The 22,400-nt window shown below is 38.8% G+C and overlaps 1 protein-coding gene across 3 annotated transcripts in view; it reads left to right on the top strand.

The window, feature by feature from the left end:
- TRIM36 (tripartite motif containing 36) overlaps window positions 1-21,568 on the top strand; it is a 42,272-nt gene extending 20,704 nt beyond the window's left edge. For 2 of the 3 annotated variants that reach the window (XM_039543343.1, XM_039543345.1), the window contains exons 3-10: window positions 6,525-6,868; window positions 9,858-10,004; window positions 11,570-11,665; window positions 13,076-13,329; window positions 14,992-15,116; window positions 17,015-17,308; window positions 17,676-17,973; window positions 20,006-21,568. In XM_039543343.1, the coding sequence (XP_039399277.1) occupies window positions 6,525-6,868; window positions 9,858-10,004; window positions 11,570-11,665; window positions 13,076-13,329; window positions 14,992-15,116; window positions 17,015-17,308; window positions 17,676-17,973; window positions 20,006-20,360 (1,913 nt within the window). In that variant the 3' untranslated portion in view covers window positions 20,361-21,568. The remainder of the gene's footprint in view (window positions 1-6,524; window positions 6,869-9,857; window positions 10,005-11,569; window positions 11,666-13,075; window positions 13,330-14,991; window positions 15,117-17,014; window positions 17,309-17,675; window positions 17,974-20,005) is intronic. The other variant, XM_039543344.1, reaches the window with a different exon arrangement.
- Window positions 21,569-22,400: the final 832 nt, after the last annotated feature.

The raw sequence follows: 22,400 nt of genomic DNA, 5'->3' as shown, positions 1-22,400 counted from the left end.
AAGCAAATATTTAAGTATAATGCCATTATACTACAAAAATCATATAAAGTGTTTAGGTCTCCAATGCTGTGTAAATGATGAATGATTCTGAAATACAGTAAAAGAGAGCTTGATTTTTGTTTTTCTCCCCCATTTATGCATTATAACTGTATAGCGTATTAGGAAACTAAATATTTTTTAATTTCACCTGGCAACCTGGGCACCTGGCAACTGCAGTGGAGAAGAAAAGAGTTGCTGCTTTATCTTTTGTAAACCAATGGTGAATTTATTCTGTTTCTAAAAACAGCTTTCTGTTCATTGTTCACAGCCATGCAGCGGAGGTCTTTTGGGTGGAGAGGTAGAAATGCTTCACTTCTTGTATGGCTGTAGATAGTGTAATATTTAGATCTTAATTTAAATATAATTGGTTAGCATATAGTTTTTAAATATCAGTGTCCATAGGCTACACTTTTGTAGACTTGACCAAAGTTATGGAAGATTGTTATTCTTTTCATTCTGTTCTGCGATTGATCTAAAGGTCAACTGGACTAAAACCTGTAGAATATATTTTTTTTGTTGGTGTTACTCTTAATTTCTGTAGTTTACCATCAAAAAATTTTTGTTTATTGTTTTTGTTTTCCTAAGGAATCATTTCCTGAGAGGCTATAAAACCAGGTTCCAGTAAAACTGATTGTAGTTTTACTTCCAGTGATTCCTAATTAAAGTATTGATCTTCTATATACTGTAAATTATGGTCAGTTATAATCCTTTCTTTAAAGGGAAAATAATAGCAATATAAATTTGTAATCCATCACAAAGAAGAGTGAATAACTAAACAGTTTTTTTAAAGGTTTCTTAAATATAGGGTTGTCACCTTTCTAATGGCTGGTAACTGGACTCCCAAGGTCATGCCCCCTGCTCCGCTACTTTCCCTTCCAGCTGGGCACTCTCTGCTACTGGGCTTGGGATGAGAGCTGCTATAGCCTGACAAGGAGCCTGCCTGCAGCTAGAAAGTAGCCCTGGCTGAGCAGGGGCTGGCATGGGTTAATGACCCCGTGCCTCCCCCCGCCCTGTGGTAACGACTTTTGGTGTCCGGTCAGCACATCTGACCAGACTTTCTGGAAGAAAACTGGGCACCTGGCAACCCTCAGTGGCACTGGGATACAGAAGCCAAAAGCCGGACTGTCATGGGTGGCAACCCTACTTGAATGTTATACATAACTACTAAAGAGGAAGCTGCCATCTTGCCAGTCTGATAAGGTAGTTTTGGGACCCAGGAAATGAATTTCGGCATGAGGAAAATAGGACACTTCAAAATGATATACCAATATCTGGTAGTATAAGTGTCCTTTTTTGTTTCTGTGTGTTTTTTGTTTTAGAAGGGCTTTGGTTATACAGCTTCTTCAGACAGTCAAATACTGAGGTGATTATTCCTGTCACTTCCAAAATGTTGAGTGGAATTAATGCTGGGAAGTAGTAGTGTAATAGTTGCTGTTCTTGTGATATACCAACACTCATCAGAGGGACACTGAAACATTGACAAGTTCATATGATAATTATGAAAATTCACTTGTAGCTTTCTTAAAGATACTACATGTAAGTGATAATTGTAAATTGCTGTTTGTAACAGTACATTGTTATTTAGGAATTCAAGTTTTTAGATAGTGTTTCCTTATCAAGCTCTGCTTTAGTTTCTGCACATACCGAAAAAATCCCAAACAATGTATTGTTTTATAAATGTTCAAAGTGCTTAAAGGAACACAGTCAACCCTAAGTATAACCAATTTACAAAAAATATATAGCTTCAGTTACTAAACCTGCTCCCTAGTTTCCCTGCCAATTTTTGTGGTTTTACAATTGCACTTTCCTGTCTTGCTAAATAATCCTTTTTGTTGCTGTGTGACAGACACACACAAACAGGGGAAGCACTGAAACTCACTTATTTAAATATTGTCAAATGCACAAAGTAAATAGAAAAATTTGAGAAAATAACGTGGTGTTCTTGCAAATTATAGTCCACCTTTCGTAAGAGATTAAATTGGTATATACTGTTGAAAGGAAAAAAGAATGGATTTCAGAAAATTATTAATTGAATCCAAACTTCACATTAAACACACAAATCTAAAAATCAAACTGGAGGAAAAACTAATATAACTTATTTCACTCAAATGTTTAGAAATATGATATGGAATAAATTATGACGGATCTATCAAAATAGAGATCGCCATCAGTTTGCAGACAGTTCAAGTAGCCTTAAAAGCATTGTCAAAAATCACTTCTGCTATATGTCTGCTCTAGTTCTAAGCAACACCCAGGGGCGGCTCCGGGCACCAGCGCAGCAAGCGTGGGCTTGGGGCAGCAAGCCGGGGGTGGTGGCGTGCCGGTCGTCGTGAGGGCGGCAGTCAGGGAGCTTTCGGCGGCGTTTCTTTGGGAGGTCCGCAGCTTCGGCAGCAGGTCCGCCGAAGGTGTTGGACCGGTAGATCATCTGAAAGGAAAGTCAATACTTAAAACTTTTTTCCTAAGAATCTTACAAAAATGCTAACTGTGGGCGGGAGGTGGAAATATCAATTCATTTAAGAAGTTTGTAGCTGCAGCCAGTTAGGGTGACCAGATAGCAAGTGTGAAAAATTGGGGGACAGAGAGGAGTGGGTAATAGGAGCCTATATAAGAAAAAGCCCCAAATGTCAGGACTGTCCCTATAAAATCGGGACTTCTAGTCACCCTAAATCCAGTTAAACTTTAAAGTATCCTTTAATCTTTTTAACCCCTCCACAAATTCAGTCTTCACATCCACCATAATCACAGAATGCTGGTGATGTGATATATTTTATCTGAAAAACACAAACAAGCAATTTATATTTTTAAGGTGCATGATCCCTTTCCTGGTTTAACTGCCATATATTATGCTGTTCTACATTTTAAATGTTGACCTAGCACACTCTCTTAGAGGAAAACATTATTTTAAACAAAATTTAGATAAAATGTGTGCAATTTTGTTGCCTTGACTTACTACTCATGTTAGTAAACATAAGCATGTGCTTAATTTGTTGGCAGGATTGGGGTCTAAACTGCTTGCCAAGAGAACCATATTTTTATCTTTTTAATGGAGTTAGAGAATCTGTAGAAGTTAAACTGTAGCCATGGGACCTGTGAATTGGTAGGGTATCGTCTACTTACAAGTATGGCTATTTATTAGTAGTGCAGGGTTCCGTTTGCAGAGTATTCTAAAATTTAGAGGTAGAAAATAATAATCTTGATAGCGTATGAATATTAGTAGGAGGTATGTGTAGAATTGATGGGTAGAAGCTGGATTTGTAACATGTAAGAGATGGCATGGAGCATTCTGGCTTGCTTTAAAAGTGGTAGCCACAAAAGTTGAAGTGTTTTTATGAAAATTTTCTAGGCATATTCTACCTTTTTGTATATCTGCAAAATTTAACCTTTTGCTTTTGTGAATGAGGGTGGAAGAGAAACAGAACCCATCTCATTAACTATAATATATTAATCTGCCTGGTTATTCACCACACATTGTGATCAATTTACTCCATCTTTGAAACAGAAATCTTATCTTTTAACAACTATATTGACTTAAAAAAAATGAAGAGCAGCTATTAGTAGTGATGAGGCTAATTCTTCATGTATCTAAAACTATTTAGCATATGGTGCTATTTTAACTAGCAAAAATTCTCTTTTCCCCTCTTGAGAGGGCTTAAATGCCATGAAGTACTCATGAGTCTAAGAAAAATCAAATTATTGGAGTAAATTTAACAAAAAGGGATGGAACATCTTTTTAAGATCTTTTGGCTTTCCTGGCCACTGAATGTGTTGTTCTAGGCATGGTGTCACCAGTATATGTGTAAAGCATGTAGTCCTTACCATGGTCTGATTTTGTGTTTTAAGTGACAGAATGAAAGGCCACAATTGGTTGGCAACTAACTCACTTTTGGGTTAAACAAACATTAACTCCACTTCTGTGTGTCACTTGGTCCAGACTTCAAAAGCATGCTATTGGATAAGAGTTTGATTGTTCTTATTTTAAACTTGACCACTGCACTATACTTTTTTCACCTGCTATTTTGCTATTTGTCATTGCTCATTTAGCTGGCATGTTAAACTGCTCATGTGCTGTGTTTTTACAAGCTACCATTAGTTTTCATTATTCATTTGCTTAATTAGTGACAGTAAGTATTACCTTACTTTTAGTGGCTTCTCTTCACTGCATGGTTTGAATGCCAAATAATCCGTCTGCTCAGGCCTTTCAGGCTCTCTTTGAAGTATCTGTAGAAGGTGTATTACTTAAACTTACGTGCATGTGTCTGGGCGTACATTTAAATAAGGCTTTAAATCAGTACTGTTTTCATCCATTACATGTGTGTTGCTCATCTATGCCAAGTTACAGGTGTTGCAGGGCATCCAGCTTGGGTTATTAAATTCGCTTCAAGTAAGTACACAAACACTTTGGATTCCTTTTTAGCCAGAAATCTGTACGTTGCCATAACTACACTAATCAGTTTAATTGTATTTATTCGTAAGTCTGAGCTGGCCATCTTTCTGGAGGCTCTCTAGACAGAAATACAGAACCTACTGCATTGGAAGTCACTGTCTGCTTGTGCACACTTGCTCACTCTATGGGCCTTTCACTTCCAGAAGCGTATACATACCGAACATGTTTTGAAAAACAGTTCTTTCACCATAAAGTAACGGTTATAAAAAGGGTGTTAGTTCCTGGTGTGAATATTTTTAAAGAGAGGTTGCAGAATGTTGGAAGTTGTGAAGAAAATTCTGAATTGGTTGGTATATTAGGGGCAGCTAGAGATCAGCACCGCTAGATAGCTTTGCACGTAATGGAATCTTAATACTCGAGGAAAACTTTCAAAATTCTGGGAAACTATATAATTTTTTTCTGAATTAAGGCAGCTGACTAAATACAGATATTGCCTAATTTCCTTTTAGAAACTAATTATTCTTGAAAAGAATTAAACACTTTAAAATATCTTAATAAATTATAAGACTTGAAGCAAGTCTACACTACTGCGCTACGTTGGCACAACTGCACGTCTAGTGGTGAAGCGCTGTGCTGATGGGAGAGTGCTGTCCCGTTAGCATAATTACTCCTCTGTGAGAGGTGGAAGCTATGTTGGTGGGAGACATTCTCCTTTAGAATTTGGTTGTAAGAGATCCAACATATGCATAAAAAGAAAAGAGGAAATTGCCTTAATTTATAGTTGCATGAATCATCATAACACAATTCTGAGAATTTGAAAACATTTTTGAGAAAAGGGTGGTAATGCCATGCTCTAGTTACAGAAGCATCACTTCAAGCTTACTGGCAGGAGAAGAAGGGGAGGATATGCACCATGCCTAAATACCAGTTTACTCAATTTTGAATTTATTTAAATTGCCTCCTTTTGGCTGATGCTCCTCCTATTTCTTTGCTCAAGAATGAAATCAGTTGAGTACTTCCTGTCTGAGGCTTTGTGGGAGTGTTGAGCTATCCCAGGGTTTTGCACACTCAAAATGGAAACAGGCTCTGTGTGTGTGTGTGTGTGTGTGTGTGTGTGTTTGGTGAAGTTAGCCACTTTATCCCAGTCTTTGAACAAGGGAAGATGGAATAGCTATTGAGAGAAGGAGCAGGGGAATTCTTGGGTTTTGTGCACAGTTATTTGATGTCACCATAATGCACCATATTCCCCAACTAAAAGTAGAGCAAAATTCCTTTAAGCCTAAGTAAGCTGATATTGTCAGACTAAGTGAAACTATATTAAACCGTCAAAAAACTAGATACCTCTTCTTGGTGCCAGGGTTCCTCTTGACTGGTAACTGAAGCTGTGAAAACACCCAATCAATTGGCTATATTGAAACTTCTATTGTTATAGGACAGAACATTACTTCTTGTCAGTAAGAACCCCTTTTAGCTCTTCCACCCCCCGCCCCCCAGACTTGGAGCTGTTGTCTCATTTAACCTTACTGGAAGCAGTCTTCCTTTCACAGAGATGGTTCTGACACCCTTGTTTAAAAGTGCTAAATTCTGAGCAATTCAGCTGGGAAAAGCCAAATCAGTCTGTGCATGTTGTGATTGACTGGGAGATTTGGTTGGGATTTCCTAGTGTTCTAAATGTCCAGCTTATCTTGTTTTGTAGTTGTGGCTCCACTTGAGATATGTTGCAGCCATAATAAAACTTGTAAACGCTCAAATTCAACTACATGCATCTGGGAACAATGCTATTTATTCTCACTTTTTGAGACTAAACAATCTCCACTTTGGACAGAGTCACCCGAACACTAATGTGGATTTCAGAAAGCGTCAGAGATTTTAACCATGTAGTATCCAAAACTAGATTTATCATGGTAACTCTTGGTCTGTTAGTGATTGGGTTTCAGCTTTTCACATTCATGTAATTACCATGTAAATTTGTCAAGCTTAGTAGGGTAGATAAAGTAGCTCAGGATTTCCTCAGAATTTAGGCTTGTGGATTCTTGTTAGGTGCTGTCTTTCCCCCTTTCCCATCCTAATCTTTCTTCCTATTATGTTGTAACTAAACTAGGACTTGCCATCTATACAGGCTGGAAACGCAATTCACTGACTCCTAGGACGACCATTTTTCCTTGTCCTGGCTGCCGGCATGATGTGGATCTGGGAGAACGTGGCATCAATGGCTTATTTCGAAATTTCACCCTGGAAACTATTGTGGAAAGATATAGGCAGGCAGCCAGGGCAGCCACTGCTATTATGTGTGATGTCTGCAAACCTCCACCTCAAGAATCTACAAAGAGTTGCATGGACTGCAGTGCAAGCTATTGCAACGAATGCTTCAAAATGCATCATCCTTGGGGAACTGTAAAAGCTCAGCATGAATATGTAGGACCAACCACTAACTTCAGGCCCAAGGTAAGTGTTTTTTAATCTGGTGTACCTTGCAGATCTTTTCATCTCTTGCATCTGACCTGATGCTGCAGAGCAAATGTTGCCCATAAAAAGCAATTATCTGTTGCATAATCTTACATTTTGGTTTCCATCGCTATAATCTATTAAATGAGTTGTAAGATTTTGCATTAACGTTATTCATCTGATGCCAAAGAGGTAGGTGTTGACAAATGCACGGGGCACATATTGGAAGTGGGCCATAGGCTTTGACTTCATCAGATTAAACGTGTTGGGTGTGGTTCTTTCAGATGAAGAAATGGGGCTTTTTAAGAACAAGGTGTTAATAATTTTAGTCTGTTAGTGGCCTTAAATAATGTTGTTGGTTTTTTTTTTGTTTTTTTTTTAAATCATTGCAGTGAGTCTTTTCTAGAAGTAGCACAATAACCAGAGGTTTGTAGCAGTAGTTCCATTCATGTTCCCTTTGGATATTACTGGCATGGGGCTTCATTTATATAAAAGTGTATTTTCTTTCTCTCTCCTCCTCTGCTGCTTTCTTCCTGCATTCTTAGCAGTAACAGAAGGTTGAGTCCCTGGCACAATTATGTGGTAGGTGTGTGGTGAAATGTGTAGTTCTTGTGTTTTGAATTTAAAACCTAAACTGTATAAATGTCCCCAATCATCTTTGTAGTTTATTAGGTCTCTACAAATACCAAAAATATTGCTGAATGTGTGTCCCTCTTGTCTGTGTACCCAAGATAGTGTAGTGCTGCATTCTTAAAATATTAATCTGGGGCCAGCTTCTCTTCTTTAATTTGGTTCACTATAGGCTGGAAGGCATGTCTAATTTGGTCCAAATATGTATGCGTCAAGTAATTGACCTAGAGAAAACGTAAAGTACTTATAAAATCAGGGAGGCAAATAGACTTACAGGTATGGATTTGCTTTTTATGTAAAGGTTTGTGTCATCTGGAAGCTTTATGCTAACAGCTACATATTTTCTAGCAGCAGCTCTTTTTAAAATATATATTTAAACTTAAGCAGGACTCTAAGGTCAAAATCTAGTCATGCTATTCATTAATGGTTCTACATTCTAGAAAATCAAGGCTTAGCAGCAAAGCTGAGTTATAGTTCTGCAGAAGTTTTGTGTAATTTGAAACCAATTAATGTTCTTTCAGATTCTCTTGCTATCCAGACTACTCTAGCTGCTTCTACTTTGTTACAGTTATTTAATCTTTTTCTCCTTTTAGAGAAGCATACTGATCCAAGTTTAGTGCAGATGGAAATCCTGAAATTATTAATAATCCTGTTTTAGTATTGTAGGGTTAATTAACTTAATGTGATTTTTAAAAAAACAAACAAAATAGTCTATTCAATATTAATTTACATGAAAAAAATTAATAGTATTCCTGCAATCTGACAGAAAATCCAACAGTACAAAACTATATGTAATTCAAATAATATTGTAAAATAGGTAATTGAATGAAACAAAACCTTGTTTGCATGTTTCTTACTATACTTTTTTCTTTTTCCTTGTAAAGATTTTGTGTATGTTGGGAAGAAAAAACACAGACCCAAGCTCTCACTCTTTAAAGCCAAACTGGTGTGTGGCTTTTTTTTTTTTTTTTTTTTTTTTTTTTTTAAGAGAGGCATTTTCCTGACACACAACATTTTTACTTGTGATATCAGTTTTTTAAAATATAATCTTTGGATCTCTAGACTCAGTAGTCTGATCAATAATCAACAAATGGTACTTAATTCTCCTCTAATACAGCATATCATTGCAGCAAATCCTTTCATTTAAGTTCAATACATGTTTTAATTTATTTAAAACAAAAAAAAGACTTCTAGTGACTTTGACGTCTTTCTGAATTCTTCCATAAGTTCTGATGAGTAGAACTATTTACAAATATTAAGTTTTGTTTTTTAAAGGATTTAAAGCTTAAATCAGATCTCTCTTTTGCAGGCAGAAGCAGTAAGGGGGAAGAGAGAATGATTTTGGGCCTGTAGACCTTGATATATTGTGTGCGCATATCGTTGTGCTATATGAGAGGAAGCTTTGACAATGGAAATAGACGTGTTCTTGAAATGTTTTTTTAATACAGTTTAATGACTATGGCTTAAATACGTCATTATACAGGCTTCCCTATGAGAAGAGACCAAAATAGCTACATTAAAGCTTTTGTGATGGCCTTATTGAGGGATGCCAGCACTTTTATGTAAGATTAAATGTGCACTTGCATCACATGCTTTGTTAGGCCATGACTTGAATGCATGAAGTATTAGTCTTCTAAAGAATGTTCCCAGTCATCTATTTGATTAATTTAGAACCAGACTTGATAGCACTTGATGATGTGTGTGGTGGGGATCAGAGAAGCATATACTACGGTTGTTCCTGAATTGAGAGAAGGACAAGATAATCTTCTTGGTTTTTTCCACCTGCACCTTGTTGGAGGGCTGTAACTTTCATTTGATTGTAGTAAGAGACAAGATGAGGAATAGATGTGGTCTGTTATGAAGGCCAGACATTCTTTGGAAGACAAGCCATTTTTCCACAACAGTGGCTAATAATGTCCTTATGAATTCAATCCTCATATTTTGAGGTCTGTTTAAAGGAATTTTATTAGGGCTTCCCTTCTTTTTGCCAGCCCAATTGTCTGTAACCATAGAATCCTGAATATTCATACTTCCAGCCTAATGATGCACTCTTGAAATTGTCTCAGTAGCACCTTGGTAAACAGGTTGTTCTCTTCAGTGAAAAGGCTAAAGAAGATCAAAGTTGATACTTGGAATTCAAAAGTAAAAGTTTGCTTCATTTGTTCTTCTATTCACAGGTCACTGGGCAATATTTCTTTTTCCCCCTCCTGATATCACTTACAATGGATTATAAATAAGATGAATGTAAATTACTGGAGTTTGTCCAGTGACTATGGGATTGGTTTACTGTTATAATGTACCTTAATGAGCTGTTAAATGTTTTTCTGGAATACAGTTGCATTCTTATTATTTTTGGCAGATCTTGATGTGTCCAGAACATGAAATGGAGAGGGTAAACATGTACTGTGAAATTTGCAGAAGGCCTGTGTGTCATCTTTGTAAATTGGGTGGATCTCATGCAAATCATAGAGTAACAACCATGAGCACTGCCTACAAAACTCTCAAGGTAAGACTAAATGTCATTTCAGTTTGTCTTAAGAAAACTGTGTAAGGTATTGCATGTTATAAACACTCCCAGGCTTTTGCATTTAGAGGATGTTGTAATTAATGCCTTATCCATGTGGCTGTTGCACAATAGAACATCATGATGTAACTAGTTTCTTCAATCATGTGAGTGGGTGTTAATGTCTATCTAAAACAATAAACTACATACTCTGGCTCATTTAAAATTATAAACCTTATCTGCCCATCTTTATAAAATGTTTCCGTTAATGTTTCTTTTAGCTCACTGTAATGTACAGACTTCAAAAAAGTTAAGAACAGGGCACTACTGGCCTGCCCACTCTAGCTATTCAGGTAAAACAGTTTCTTGTCTTATGACTTGGGGAGGAATGACTAAAAAACAAAGGTGCAAACCGAATTTCAAATGATGAAGTTGTTTTTTAAATAGTGAAAAGCAAATTTGTCTGATAGTTGAAGCAGGTTCCAGAAGCCTAAAAGAACCACAAGTCAAGTTAAACCAAAATTGAACTACTCTGCATATATGTAGAACTGTAGAGCAAACTTAAACTATTTGTTTTTCCTTTTTTGTGGGGTAGAGAAGCGGGAGTGTTGTTTATCTGAGATACTTGGCCTAGGATAGGGTTTCCTTTTCATTCAATTTCCAGCACTGGCTATTTATGTTACACTATCTTTGCAGTATTTCCAACTTTCTGGTTATGGTGAAAAAATGAGGTATAGAAGCAAAATATTCAGAAAGTCCAAACAGCTCAATCTTAATTAGTCTTGGAAGATTTCTACTGGTAACTTTTTTTGATTAAAATCAAATTCACTGTGTACATGAACCAATGCCCAAATTTGCATTGATGATAATCACAATTTACATGTAGGCAAAGTAAGAAAAAGGCTCCTTGGGAACTTACTAGAGTTTAATTTAAGGACACTTTGTGTTTTTACAGTTAAAAATTTAACTTTTTGAATCCTAGTGTCTACTGAAATTAAATTTTATGACCCCTCCCCAGTAATATCCTGCAACTGCGAAAATTTAAATAGATAAAAATAAAATGCTTAAAACTAAATGTTGATAGTTATCAAAATAATATAAAAATGTTAAATTCTGCTAGCCCTAATCATCTTAATTACCTTAGTGTTTTTAAGATCTTACATTTATATTTCATTTATATAAATATTATTAATGATCACAAAGACCAAAATCTCACTCTTCAGGGTATGAGAAAATTGGTTTCTGAGGTTGGGAAGAAATGTTCTTCGATGGCGTATAGTACAATATAGCGTGAACTTAGGTGCATTATAGAGATTTTTCACCTTCCTTGGAAACATCTGACACTGACTGAAGATCACCAGGTAGAGCTGATCAGTGACCTGTCATTCCTGTAATCTATTGCTTATATATAATCCATAGCTGGCTGTTGGTCTTCTGTAAATAGGTAAATTTAACTGAACAACTCAAATTGAGCATTGGACGTCTGTCTTGTAGGTGACTTACATGCACCACCTGCCAATGTAGGTATATTATCCTATTTCTTTTAACTTACTATTCTATTTCTACAGGAAAAACTTTCAAAGGACATAGAATACCTCATTAGTAAGGAGAGCCAGGTGAAAGGTCAAATTTCTGAACTGGGTCTTTTAATGAAAGAAACAGAGGTAGGAATAACTTATTGGTCAGATTTTTTTTTTTGTTAGACATTCTCTCCCTCTCTCTCAAAAAGGTTGTGCTCTTATGTATTTTTTCTAGACTGTGTCATCTTTTACATTGTAAATAAAAATTGTATACGCTCTGCAAATTGGGATGAATAGATGCTTCAAAGTAGAACTTTAGATGTGAGTGACATTGCACAAAATACTCAAAAGTTGCTTGTTTGGAGTTAAATTTAGTACATTAATCAAAAATGGTTTAATATCTGATAACATCCCATTATGCTACACCTCTACCCAGATCTAATGTGACCCGATATAACATGAATTCGTATATAACACGGTAAAGCAGTGCTCGGGTGGGCTGCGCACTCCAGCTGATCAAAGCAAGTTCGATATAACGCGGTTTCACCTATAATGCGGTAAGATTTTTTTGGCTCCGAGAACAGGGTTGTATCTAGGTAGAGGTGTATATATTTTTCAGGACAGGGAATGTCTTCCAATCTCCATTGGGTTCCCACTGAACTAGAAATATATAGGTGTTACATTCTGTAGCTAAATAGAAATAATATTCAGTGACTGTCTGCAGAAGAGGAACTCGATCTAATAGGTCTCTTCCATCTTAAATTGTAGTTAGACTATAATACAGTCAAAATCAAATTTAAGGAAATAACCGAATGAGAAAGTAGGAAGTTCAGGCTGGGAAAAAAGCTTACATATGAGACATAAGGGGCTGAGAAGAAGCTGGTATTACATAAGCAGAGAGAGTGTGCAGAGAGAATGGAAAATATAATAGGTCCAGGAGTTTTCACTTACCATATTTTAGGAAATCCAGCTTTAATGTCTGTCTTGGAGAAATATATAAACTTAAAGAGCAGCTGACACCAGGAAATTCTTTTAAAAATCATGTTTCTACTCTCATATAATAGAAATAACTCTCCGTTTATATGGGGAATATACATTAATATTCGCTCTAAGGAAACTTCTTAGTGTTCTCCAGGGCTTAAATTATTCCACTCTCACATGAATTTGTTGAGCTGCTGTTCAAGAATCAGTTAAAATTCTTGTGGGATGATGTAGGTGGAGAAATGCCTTGCATGGTTCAAGGGTTTGCACTGGATGAGCAGAGAAGCATTTTCCTGCCCACTCATCTAACTACATTAGAGTTGTGAAATTTATCATGACAGTTTCCCAACTCAGGCACAAAATCTACTCAGTTGCTCTTTATTTTGATGATGAAAATACTGACATCTCTTTTGCCTATCAAAAATTATTTGCCATGAATGAGTAGAACTTTGCAATGCTGTTTTGAAAATTTTTCATAAAACCTCCTATTGCTTCCCATAAGATTGAGAATGAGTTCTGTTGTTGTGTGTGTGTGTGTTTTTTTTTTTAAGTATACTTTGTATTTTGTAATAGTGCAATGGTGAGAGAGCTAAAGAAGAAGCATCTAATAACTTTGACAAGCTGTTTGATGTTTTGGAAGAGAGGAGATCAGCTGCTCTGAGGGCAATTGAGGTTTCCAAGAACTTAAGACTAGAGAAACTCCAAACCCAAATAGAGGAATATCAAGGACTTCTGGAAAACAATGGTCTTGTGGGATATGCTCAAGAAGTGCTTAAAGAAACAGACCAATCTTGCTTTGTTCAAACAGCAAAACAGCTCCATGTTAGGTATTTAATTATCTTACGTTCTAAAAGTTTTGTCTTTTATTTCTATCATTTTTCATGTGTATTAAGATATTGCTGTTTGTTAAATAAAATTTTGGATGCTCATTGTGTAGAGGTTAATTTAATGAGTTCAGTCTTATTGAGGTGGCAATTCTTAAGTTGCATTGTAATATAGGAAACACTTTATGGAGATGAAAAGTCAAAAATTCATCCCTTGCAAAGCAACAACAAAGTGGAACACTCTTGGATGAATACACATCCCGCTGTTGGCAGAGAGACTTATGAATTTGCAAAGGGATAGACTTGATGATCTAATAGGTATCTTCTGCCTCTAACCTCTTTGATCCTAAAAGCTGATCTCCATTAGTGGTAATGAATATTCATGTTGTTCTTTATGCTGCTTTTGTGGAGGCATGTTTACACAAACTGAAATATGTAAACAGAAATATCAGTTTTAATCTGTTACCTTTTTAGATTTCTCTGTCACAGTGTACAGTGTTTAAAGTTTTTGGGTGAAATCCTGGCTCCACTGACGTTTTGCCCAGGACAACAGGATTTCATGCTTTGTAATGGGGGGAGGGATAGCTCAGTGGTTTGAGCATTGGCCTGCTAAAGGGTTGTGTTGAGTTCAATTGAGGGGGGGGCCAGGGGGGGGGGGCAAAAAATTGGTCCTGCTAGTGAAGGCAGGGGGCTGGACTCAATGACCTTTCAAGGTCCCTTCCAGTTCTAGGAGATTGGTATATCTCCAATTATTTTAACGCTGTTTTCTGACATTACAGGTCAGATTCACAGGGGAGATGAAGGTGCTTTAAAGGATAGTTAGGTGCCTAAGACCAACATTTAGGCACTACTAGCATTCACAAAACACCTCTTCTGTAGGTGCCCAAGTTCCCTAGGTGTCTTAAGTTTCTGCTGGTGGGTATATGCAAAGCCATCTAAGTCTTGACAGTACTGAAAAATTCGGCACCTAGCTTACACCTAAGTCCTGGTGTTCTCTGCCTGTTCCTTCTTGTAAGGCCCGGTCTGGAAAGCATGCTTCTTCTGGCCTGGAGTTAGGCATCTAACTTCCTTTCGAGGGGCAGGGCTTAGACCTCTCTCCTTAGCATTTGCTGTCAGCTTGCTTAGGTGGCTGCCTGCTCAGCATGCTGGCTTCTCTGAATCCCTTCTTAGGCACCTAACTGTCCCCACGCATTGTATAGGGTGTCTGGGGTAGTGAATTCCTCTAGGTGCCTTTTTAGGAAGCCTAAAAGTTAGGTGTTGCAGAACTCAGAGCCTAAGGGTACATCTACATTGCAAAACAAAAAGACCCATAGCAGCGAGTCCCAGAGCTTGGGTCTACAGGCTCAGACTCCTGCCCACAGGGCTAAAAATAGTAGTGTAGGCATTCCTACTAGGGCAGGGATCCAGGCTTGAAACCCAGTGAGGGGGAAGGGTCTCAGAGCCCAACTCCAGCCTCAGCAAGAAAGTCTACACTGCTATTTTTTTTTTTGCCCCATAGCATGAACCTGTTGACCTGAGTTCTCAGACTCCTTGCCACAGGACTTTTTTTGGCCGTGTAGACATACCCAAGTCTCATCCCGCTCCCCTTGTGAATGTAGCCCTACTTTGCTAAACTATATCTCTATGCATCTCTTCCCCCCTCCCCCCCTTTTCCCTCCCTTTCAGAATTCAAAAAGCTACTGAATCTCTGAAGAGTTTCAGGCCAGCCGCTCAAACGTCTTTTGAAGATTATGTGGTTGATATAACAAAGCAAGAAGAGATTCTTGGAGATTTGTCCTTTTACTCCAGTGGTAAGTTCAATAAAGGGGGTTGTTTCTATTACCTCTTTCCTGAGTTGTGGCCCTGGTGGTGTTGCTAGGTTTAGGTAGGATTCCCAAGCTCTTCAGACCATGGCTGCAGAGATCCTTGATGCGCCTCCCAAAAGCTGCTTTCCATCAGGAAAAAGCTTTTTATGGAGACAGATTTCTACACTTCCAACAACATGTTCTGAAACGTCAAGCTTCTCAGTCTCGTAGCTCCATGTTTACTAATGGTATGACTGTGCAATAGCAGCACACCTGTGGTGCTGCAGCTGTGCCACTATAGTGTAGATGCTTCCTAGATCAATGGAAGGGTTTTTTGCATCAATGTAGTTAATCTGCCTCCTTTTGAGAAGTTCCTACATCATGGAAGAATCCTCCTATTGACCTAGCTGGGTCTACACCAGGAATTTAGGCCCTCCTAACTGTGATTAAGGTTTTGATTTAGTCGCAGATTCTGTGATTTCTTCCACTTCACCTGTCAGCAGCTGAAGCCAGAACTGGAGGCAGGACTGTGCGCCCCCACCCTGCAAATGGGGCTGGATGGCTGGAAACAGTACCCTGCAGCCCCTGCTCTGGGGCTTAGGGGGCATTGGGGAGCTGCAGCCAGGCTGTGAGCCCCTGTTTAGGAGCTGCGTGGTCCCTGTGGCTGCGCTCCCCACCCCCCCCACTGCGTCCCAGTCCCATGGCTTCTGCCATGGGCTGCAGTGGGGACCATGCTGCAGCCAGGGCCATGTGCCCCAGCCCCATGGTGGGGACTTCATTGTGGGCCATGCACCCTTCTCGTGGTGTCCCAGGGCCATGTGCCCCCTCACGCCCAGGGCTTGGCAGAGGCTGCAGGTGCAGCCGTGCACCCCATCCCACCGCTGTGGCCAGCTCCAGAGTGGAGACTGTGCGCCCCCCACGCTGCGTCCCAGCCCCATGTCTGTGTCTGGCGGCTGCCATGGTGGCTGTGTATCCTCCTCATGTCTCCCCAGGGCTGCCTCCAGAGCTTGGCGGGGGGCTGGAGCTGCGGCCACGTGCTCCTGTCCCACAGCTGCGGCCAGAGTTGGAGCGGGGGGCTGTGTGTCACCCGCTGCAGCCACTGGAGCCGGGGCTGTGCCCGCCTGTTGGTCCCCCGTCCCCCTGATTCCATCCCTGCCCCCTTAGCCCTGACCCCACTTATTTTTAGTAAGGTCAGGACAGGGTCATGGGCTCCATGAATTTTTTTTATTGCCCAGGACTTTTACTAAAAGTAACTGAGACAAAATCTTAGCCTTAACTATGATGCTCTGGGAGCAAAATTTTTCACAGTCTTGACTGACGTAGCTTGGGTTTAATTTTTAAGCATAGACTAGGCCTGAGAGCATGAGTGGAACTCTCTCCATCTTGACATGCAGTATCATCATAACACTGAAAATGGAAAAATACTATTAGAGTGTGTGCATGGGTAAAAATGAGATACAACAGAAACCTAATGTAACCTGGCACATAGAACAACTTTACAAGTAACCACAATAATTGACATTTGTGTTTAGAGGTATTGGTACCAAAAACTATTTCAGTAGCTATTTGCTAATACTCCTATATCAGGATTGTTCTTTGATGGTTAGATGTATCTTTTAGATTGGCAATAATACTTGGTCTCACTAGAAGTTTTTGTGTCTCGCACAACATACATAGATTAAAAAAAAAAAAAGCTTTTTCTGTAGTTTCTTGACATTTTAAAAATATAGATAAGGAATACTGGAAACTTTCAACATGAGTACAAAGAACTTTCACCATGGGAGGAAGAACTTTCCATTACTTCATAAGCCATTTGTACACCAATGGCATGTAGTTCTAAAACTAATACTAATAGCTGCTTACATACAAAAATATGTTTTTCTTGTATCTTATGGCTATTCCAGGTCTAGATGTACCAGAGATCAATGAGGAGAAGAGCAGAATGTATAATAAAGCTTTGATCTGTTGGGAACATCTAGTGAAGGAAGATTCAGCTGATACCTATATCCTTGAATACCGTAAACTTAATAGAGAGGAGGAGAATGCAACATGGCAAGAGATTGAAGCCTGCAGCAAGAGTAAAGTAATCTCTGACCTTGAAAATAACAGCAGCTATGCCTTTAGAGTCAGAGGATATAAAGGATCTATCTGTAGCCCCTGGAGCAGGGAAGTTATTTTACACACACCTGCAGCTCCAGGTATACCAAGTATAAGTTACTCCATAGACAACAGAATCAATATACAGTGCCTACATTTTCTCTCTAACCTATGCCCATTTTCAAGTAAATTTTAAATTTGCAACCTGCTGTCATCCTTGCGGGGCGCGCGCGTGTGTGTGTGTGAGAGAGAGAGAGAGAGAGAGAATGAATAAATAAGCACTGCGTTTATTCATGAATTAAGGTTGAGACTAGTTGGCAATCAGCTATAAGAGTTTTACACTGTCTTGTATTGCACTACCAGTAGTTTCTCTTATGTTGGCGCATTTTGGAAAAATGTAAGATAAGTACAAAAAACTCCATGGTAAAATATTGACCTAGTGTGAATTTTTGTTTTTGTTTTTTTTAGTCTTTAGTTTTCTTTTTGATGATAAATGTGGCTACAACAGTGAACGTCTCATGCTGAATCCAAGGAGAACCTCTGTGGAAAGTAGGGCTGGATTTCCTTTGCTGCTAGGGGCTGAACGTATCCAAGTGGGGTGTTACACAACTCTGGACTATATCATCGGAGACACTGGAATCACAAAAGGGAAGCACTTTTGGGCTTTTCATGTGGAATCTTATTCATACTTGGTGAAAGTGGGAGTTGCATCTAACACTAAACTACAAGAATGGCTCCATAATCCCCGTGATGTAACCAGCCCAAGGTAAATGTGGTAGATCTTCGTATAACATTTTTTTTTGAGTGACTCTTTCAAAATAAATTTAAAGGGACAGCTTTCCATTTGGTAGAATTAAGAGTTGACCATAATTACACCTCTACCCTGATATAACGCGGTTCTCGGGAGACAAAAAATCTCACCACGTTATAGGTGAGACCGTGTTTATATCAAACTTGCTTTGGCCCACCCTGTTCCTTGTTCCCTGACTGCCCCTTCCAGAGACCCCCGTCCCTAATAACCCCCAGGACCCCACCCCCTACCCAACCTCCCTGTCCCCTGACTGCTCCGATCCCTATCCACCCCACCCCCTTGCCCCCTGACAGGCATGTACCGGCAGCAGCGGGAAGCGGAGCCGCCCGGCCCCAGCCCGCTCCACTCTTCCACCTCCCAGCTATGGCGCTCCGCTTCCCGCTGCCGGTGAGTGCGGGGAGTTTGGGGAAAGGACACCCCCCATACTCACCTGTGGTGGGAAGTGGAGCGCTGCGGCTGGGAGCTGGCGGAGTGGAGTGGGCTGGGGCTGGGCTGCTCTGCTTCCGCTGCTGCTGGTGAGTGGGGGGGGGGGGGGATTCCCTCTCACAGCTCCTGCCCCCCAGACCGCCCCCGAGACCCTCTGCCCCTTATCAAACCCCTGGGCCCCAGCCTGGCCCAGCACCCTTAACTGTCAGAGCTTTACTGCATTGTATGCGAACCCACCTTATATCGGGGTAGAGGTGTACCTCTAATTGGTTCAAATTAGGTTAGCTTCAGCAATCATGGGTGGAGTGGTGAAAGAAGAGATGGGAAGCAATCCAGGGAACCTCTGATTTAAAGAAAAATTATGTTTTCAGCAGTTGGTTCACTTCCTGAGAAGCTAGCAATTAATATTGATGTCTAAATTATCCAAAACCCTAGTTTGTCCCCTGGAGACAATTGAAGTATATTGGTGTCTGTCTTTACATAGCTTTCCATGACTTTCAGCCATTGCAACTGTCCAGGATATCATAGGCTGTGGTAAGAAGGCTTTCCCAGAGTTCAGTGGGCCTGTTACGTCTTGGAATAGACACTGTAATAATACCTGAGACATGTTTTTGTAATAGTCTACTTTAGTGGAGATCAGTGTCTCACTGATTGCAGGCATAGCACTGCACTGGAGTAAGATTTTCTGGCTTGGTAGCAGTCAAGGGGCAAAGTACAAATGAAGGACTTCCATGATTATTACAGTTGTGACTAAATATATTTGGATGCATCTACTGTGAGATGGAGAATCCATGTGAAGAGGTTATACATTCAGGGCATTTTGATTCATAGAGGGACCAAAACTTCACAGATAACGTGGTATGAACCAGAGCACTGCAAGAGGTTTGTGCAATAAATCTTCGAACCATGCCACCTGGACAGATTTCCAAATGGTCTGGTGGACAAGGAAAGGATTGGGAATCAGGAGCTCTGGATTTAACTTCCAGCTCTGCAACAGATTGTGTGCAACCTTGTTCAATTCATGACGCTGGTGCCAGTTTCTTTCTCTGCGACATAAGGATAGTTCTACTTTACCTCACAAAGTTCTTGTGAAGCTAAATTCACTAACATTCAGGTGAGATCAGATACTATACTGATGAGTTTTATGTGGAACTCTTTAAAATAGAATTACTAATGGCGATAAGATGCCCCAGTTCTGAGTTGTCAACTCTGGCAAGAACCCTTCAGCCTGATGGGACTAGCTGCATCAATCTTTTATAAAAAAAACAACAACAAAGATCAGAAAACCCCTAACAAATCTTTGAGTCAGTGAAGGAGTAGCAGAATTGTTTGGTTTGAATGCTGAACAGTGTACACCATGTGAGGAAGTCCAAATTCAAACCTTTTCCCTCCCAATGCCTATAAAACAGTTTGAGATTGGACATCCATTTTATGAGCATCTGTTGCAGAGCCAGAGGTTTAATATAGCGCTATCTGTTCATAAAATACTTCAGTTTAAAATAAGTGAAAAGCATTCTGAGTATGATTTGTTCATTGAGAAAATTATGCTCTTTGATTCTAGATATGAACAAGACAGCGGTCATGACAGTGGGAGTGAAGATACCTGCTTTGACTCATCACAGCCATTCACATTGATTACTTTAGGCATGAATAAATTCTTTATTCCCAAGGCACCTACTGCTCCCAAAGATTCTGCAAATAGAATTCTTCCAATGCCATCTTGTATAGGAATCTGCCTTGACTGTGACAGAGGCAAAGTTGGATTCTATGATGCAGACCACATGAAATGCCTCTATGAGCGCCAGGTAGACTGCTCTGGTACAATGTATCCGGCATTTGCATTAATGGGGAGTGCAGGAATTCATCTTGAGGAAGCCATCGCAGCAAAGTATTTGGAATATCGAGATGATATGTAGTGCAAATATCTACTGGTACTGTTTTTGAGATGAAAAATGTGAGCAGAAGGATCTGCCTTAGCATTAAGTCTTGATCAATTACATCATATCTCCTAAGTGCTTTTGCTGCACTCATGCTTTTGGGTCATTTTTTAATCATAGAAACAAAAATTGTTGTCCAACCTCTTCCACCTTTTTATCGACTTACAGTGCCCATGAGGACATTCTTCCAGTTGCTCTCCTGCCTTTCTTTCTTTGTGTGGTGAAACTTGCTCTTCAGAGTTTGATTAGCAACCTAATTGTCTTTCATGAGCTGGAAACCTGTTTGTTATATAATTTATATCCTTACTTAGCTGGCTCTGCTGGTTTCACTTTATTTATTTTTTTTAATGGAGTCAGGGCCCACATAATAGTGCATTTATTGTGATTATCTTTTGTGTGTCCTTTTATTTTAAAAGAAGTTTGTCTGAATGCATTTGAGTGGTCAGGCATTTTTGTAACTGACTCATGAGCACCAGTGAGATGGATTTTTCTATGCTAAATAATGTTTGCACCAATGGAAAATGCAAAGCAGTAGGAAATCAAAACTGCGCTAAATAGGTTGTATTTGGTGTGTGTGCGTGTGGAGGGGAATTATTGTATCTGATATACATTTAGATTGACTATAAACTAAAATTATGACTTCCAGAAACTGGTGAATAACTGTACAAGTGGTTAATAATGAGGTTCTTAAATATCTTTACTATCCCAGGTTTTTAGTATGGACTGTATAAAGTATATTTAAAAAAGTGCAATTTGTTTTGAAACATTGGTCTTCAATGTCTATGAAACTCAGTTATTTGCATGTATAATAATGGTTCCTGGTCTTTTGCTGGGCAAAAACAAATAAAGAACTGACACAAATGATAAAATACATAAACAACTTTTTAATTAAAAAAATTCAGGTCTTTCTGTTAATATATGTTTTGTAAGTTAACGTCTTCAATAAAGGATTGTTTTTAGTAAGAATGTGTTAGAAAAATGCACTGATTACATTTGAGACATTTTCTTTGCCTTAATGTGTCTGTTTAGCTCAAACATTTCCTTGTTGTATTAAAATTTTCTAATGTTGTGGTGTTTATGTATGTGCAAAAATGGTTTAAGTATCTGCACTGTTACCGTAGCTTATAAGAAACATGCATCTCTAAAATTGAAAATATTCCTGAAATATAAGAGATTTAATAACTCACTGTTCTTGTTTGGTTGTGGTTCTGTCTTGATGGATGTAAATAGTATTGTACTTCACACATTTATTAAATATATAATATTTAAGTAAATACTTAAATGGAACCTGAATATCACAGTATTTTTTTTTTTAATCCAAGATTGAGGGTATTAATCATTCTGGATCATAAACCTAAATGAATGCAAGGTAAAGTTACTGTTTTATTTTAGATTTGCCACCGATGCCAGAACTTATTTATTAGACAGTGATTAATAAATAGGCATGTTGGTCTTTTAGAGTAGTCTGTCAACTGAACTATGATCCAGCTTCTGTCGTTGCTATTATACTCATCTCATTATTTGAATTAAAAATTGATTTGCACTGGGAATTACTTGAATACTTTGGACACATTAATACAGTAATATATGGTGCTTGCTGCTTCAGCGTATTAAACAGAAAACATACTACCTTGACTGTACAGAGGCAAACAGTTCTCCATTTTTCACAATAATTGAAAAAAGTGTCATCTAAAAACGCAGTTCAATGACACTTGCCTATCCAAATATTTTTGGAACTAATGTCTTGCTACAAAATAGCACTTTACAACGTAGACAAAGCTAAGAATTGTGTGGTATATGTGGATCATTGTGCATTATAGCTGTTAAACGAACAAAACTGTTGGTGACTACTGTGATCTGCAAAGCTCTATACAGTATAGGGGTAAATCATGGAAGACACTTGTCTTAATCATCTAAAGCTTTAACCAGAATATTTTTGAACAAGACCTTCTTGTTCTTAAGTGTAAATGTAACTTCACTTTGGTTTTGCTTTTTTAAAATAAAAACTGAAAAGTAATG

Source organism: Mauremys reevesii, linkage group 6 (genome assembly GCF_016161935.1).
Source record: "Mauremys reevesii isolate NIE-2019 linkage group 6, ASM1616193v1, whole genome shotgun sequence".
NCBI lineage: Eukaryota > Metazoa > Chordata > Testudines > Geoemydidae > Mauremys > Mauremys reevesii.
The sequence above is the reverse complement of the archived record's forward strand: the minus strand, read 5'-3'. Positions and strand labels throughout refer to the sequence as shown.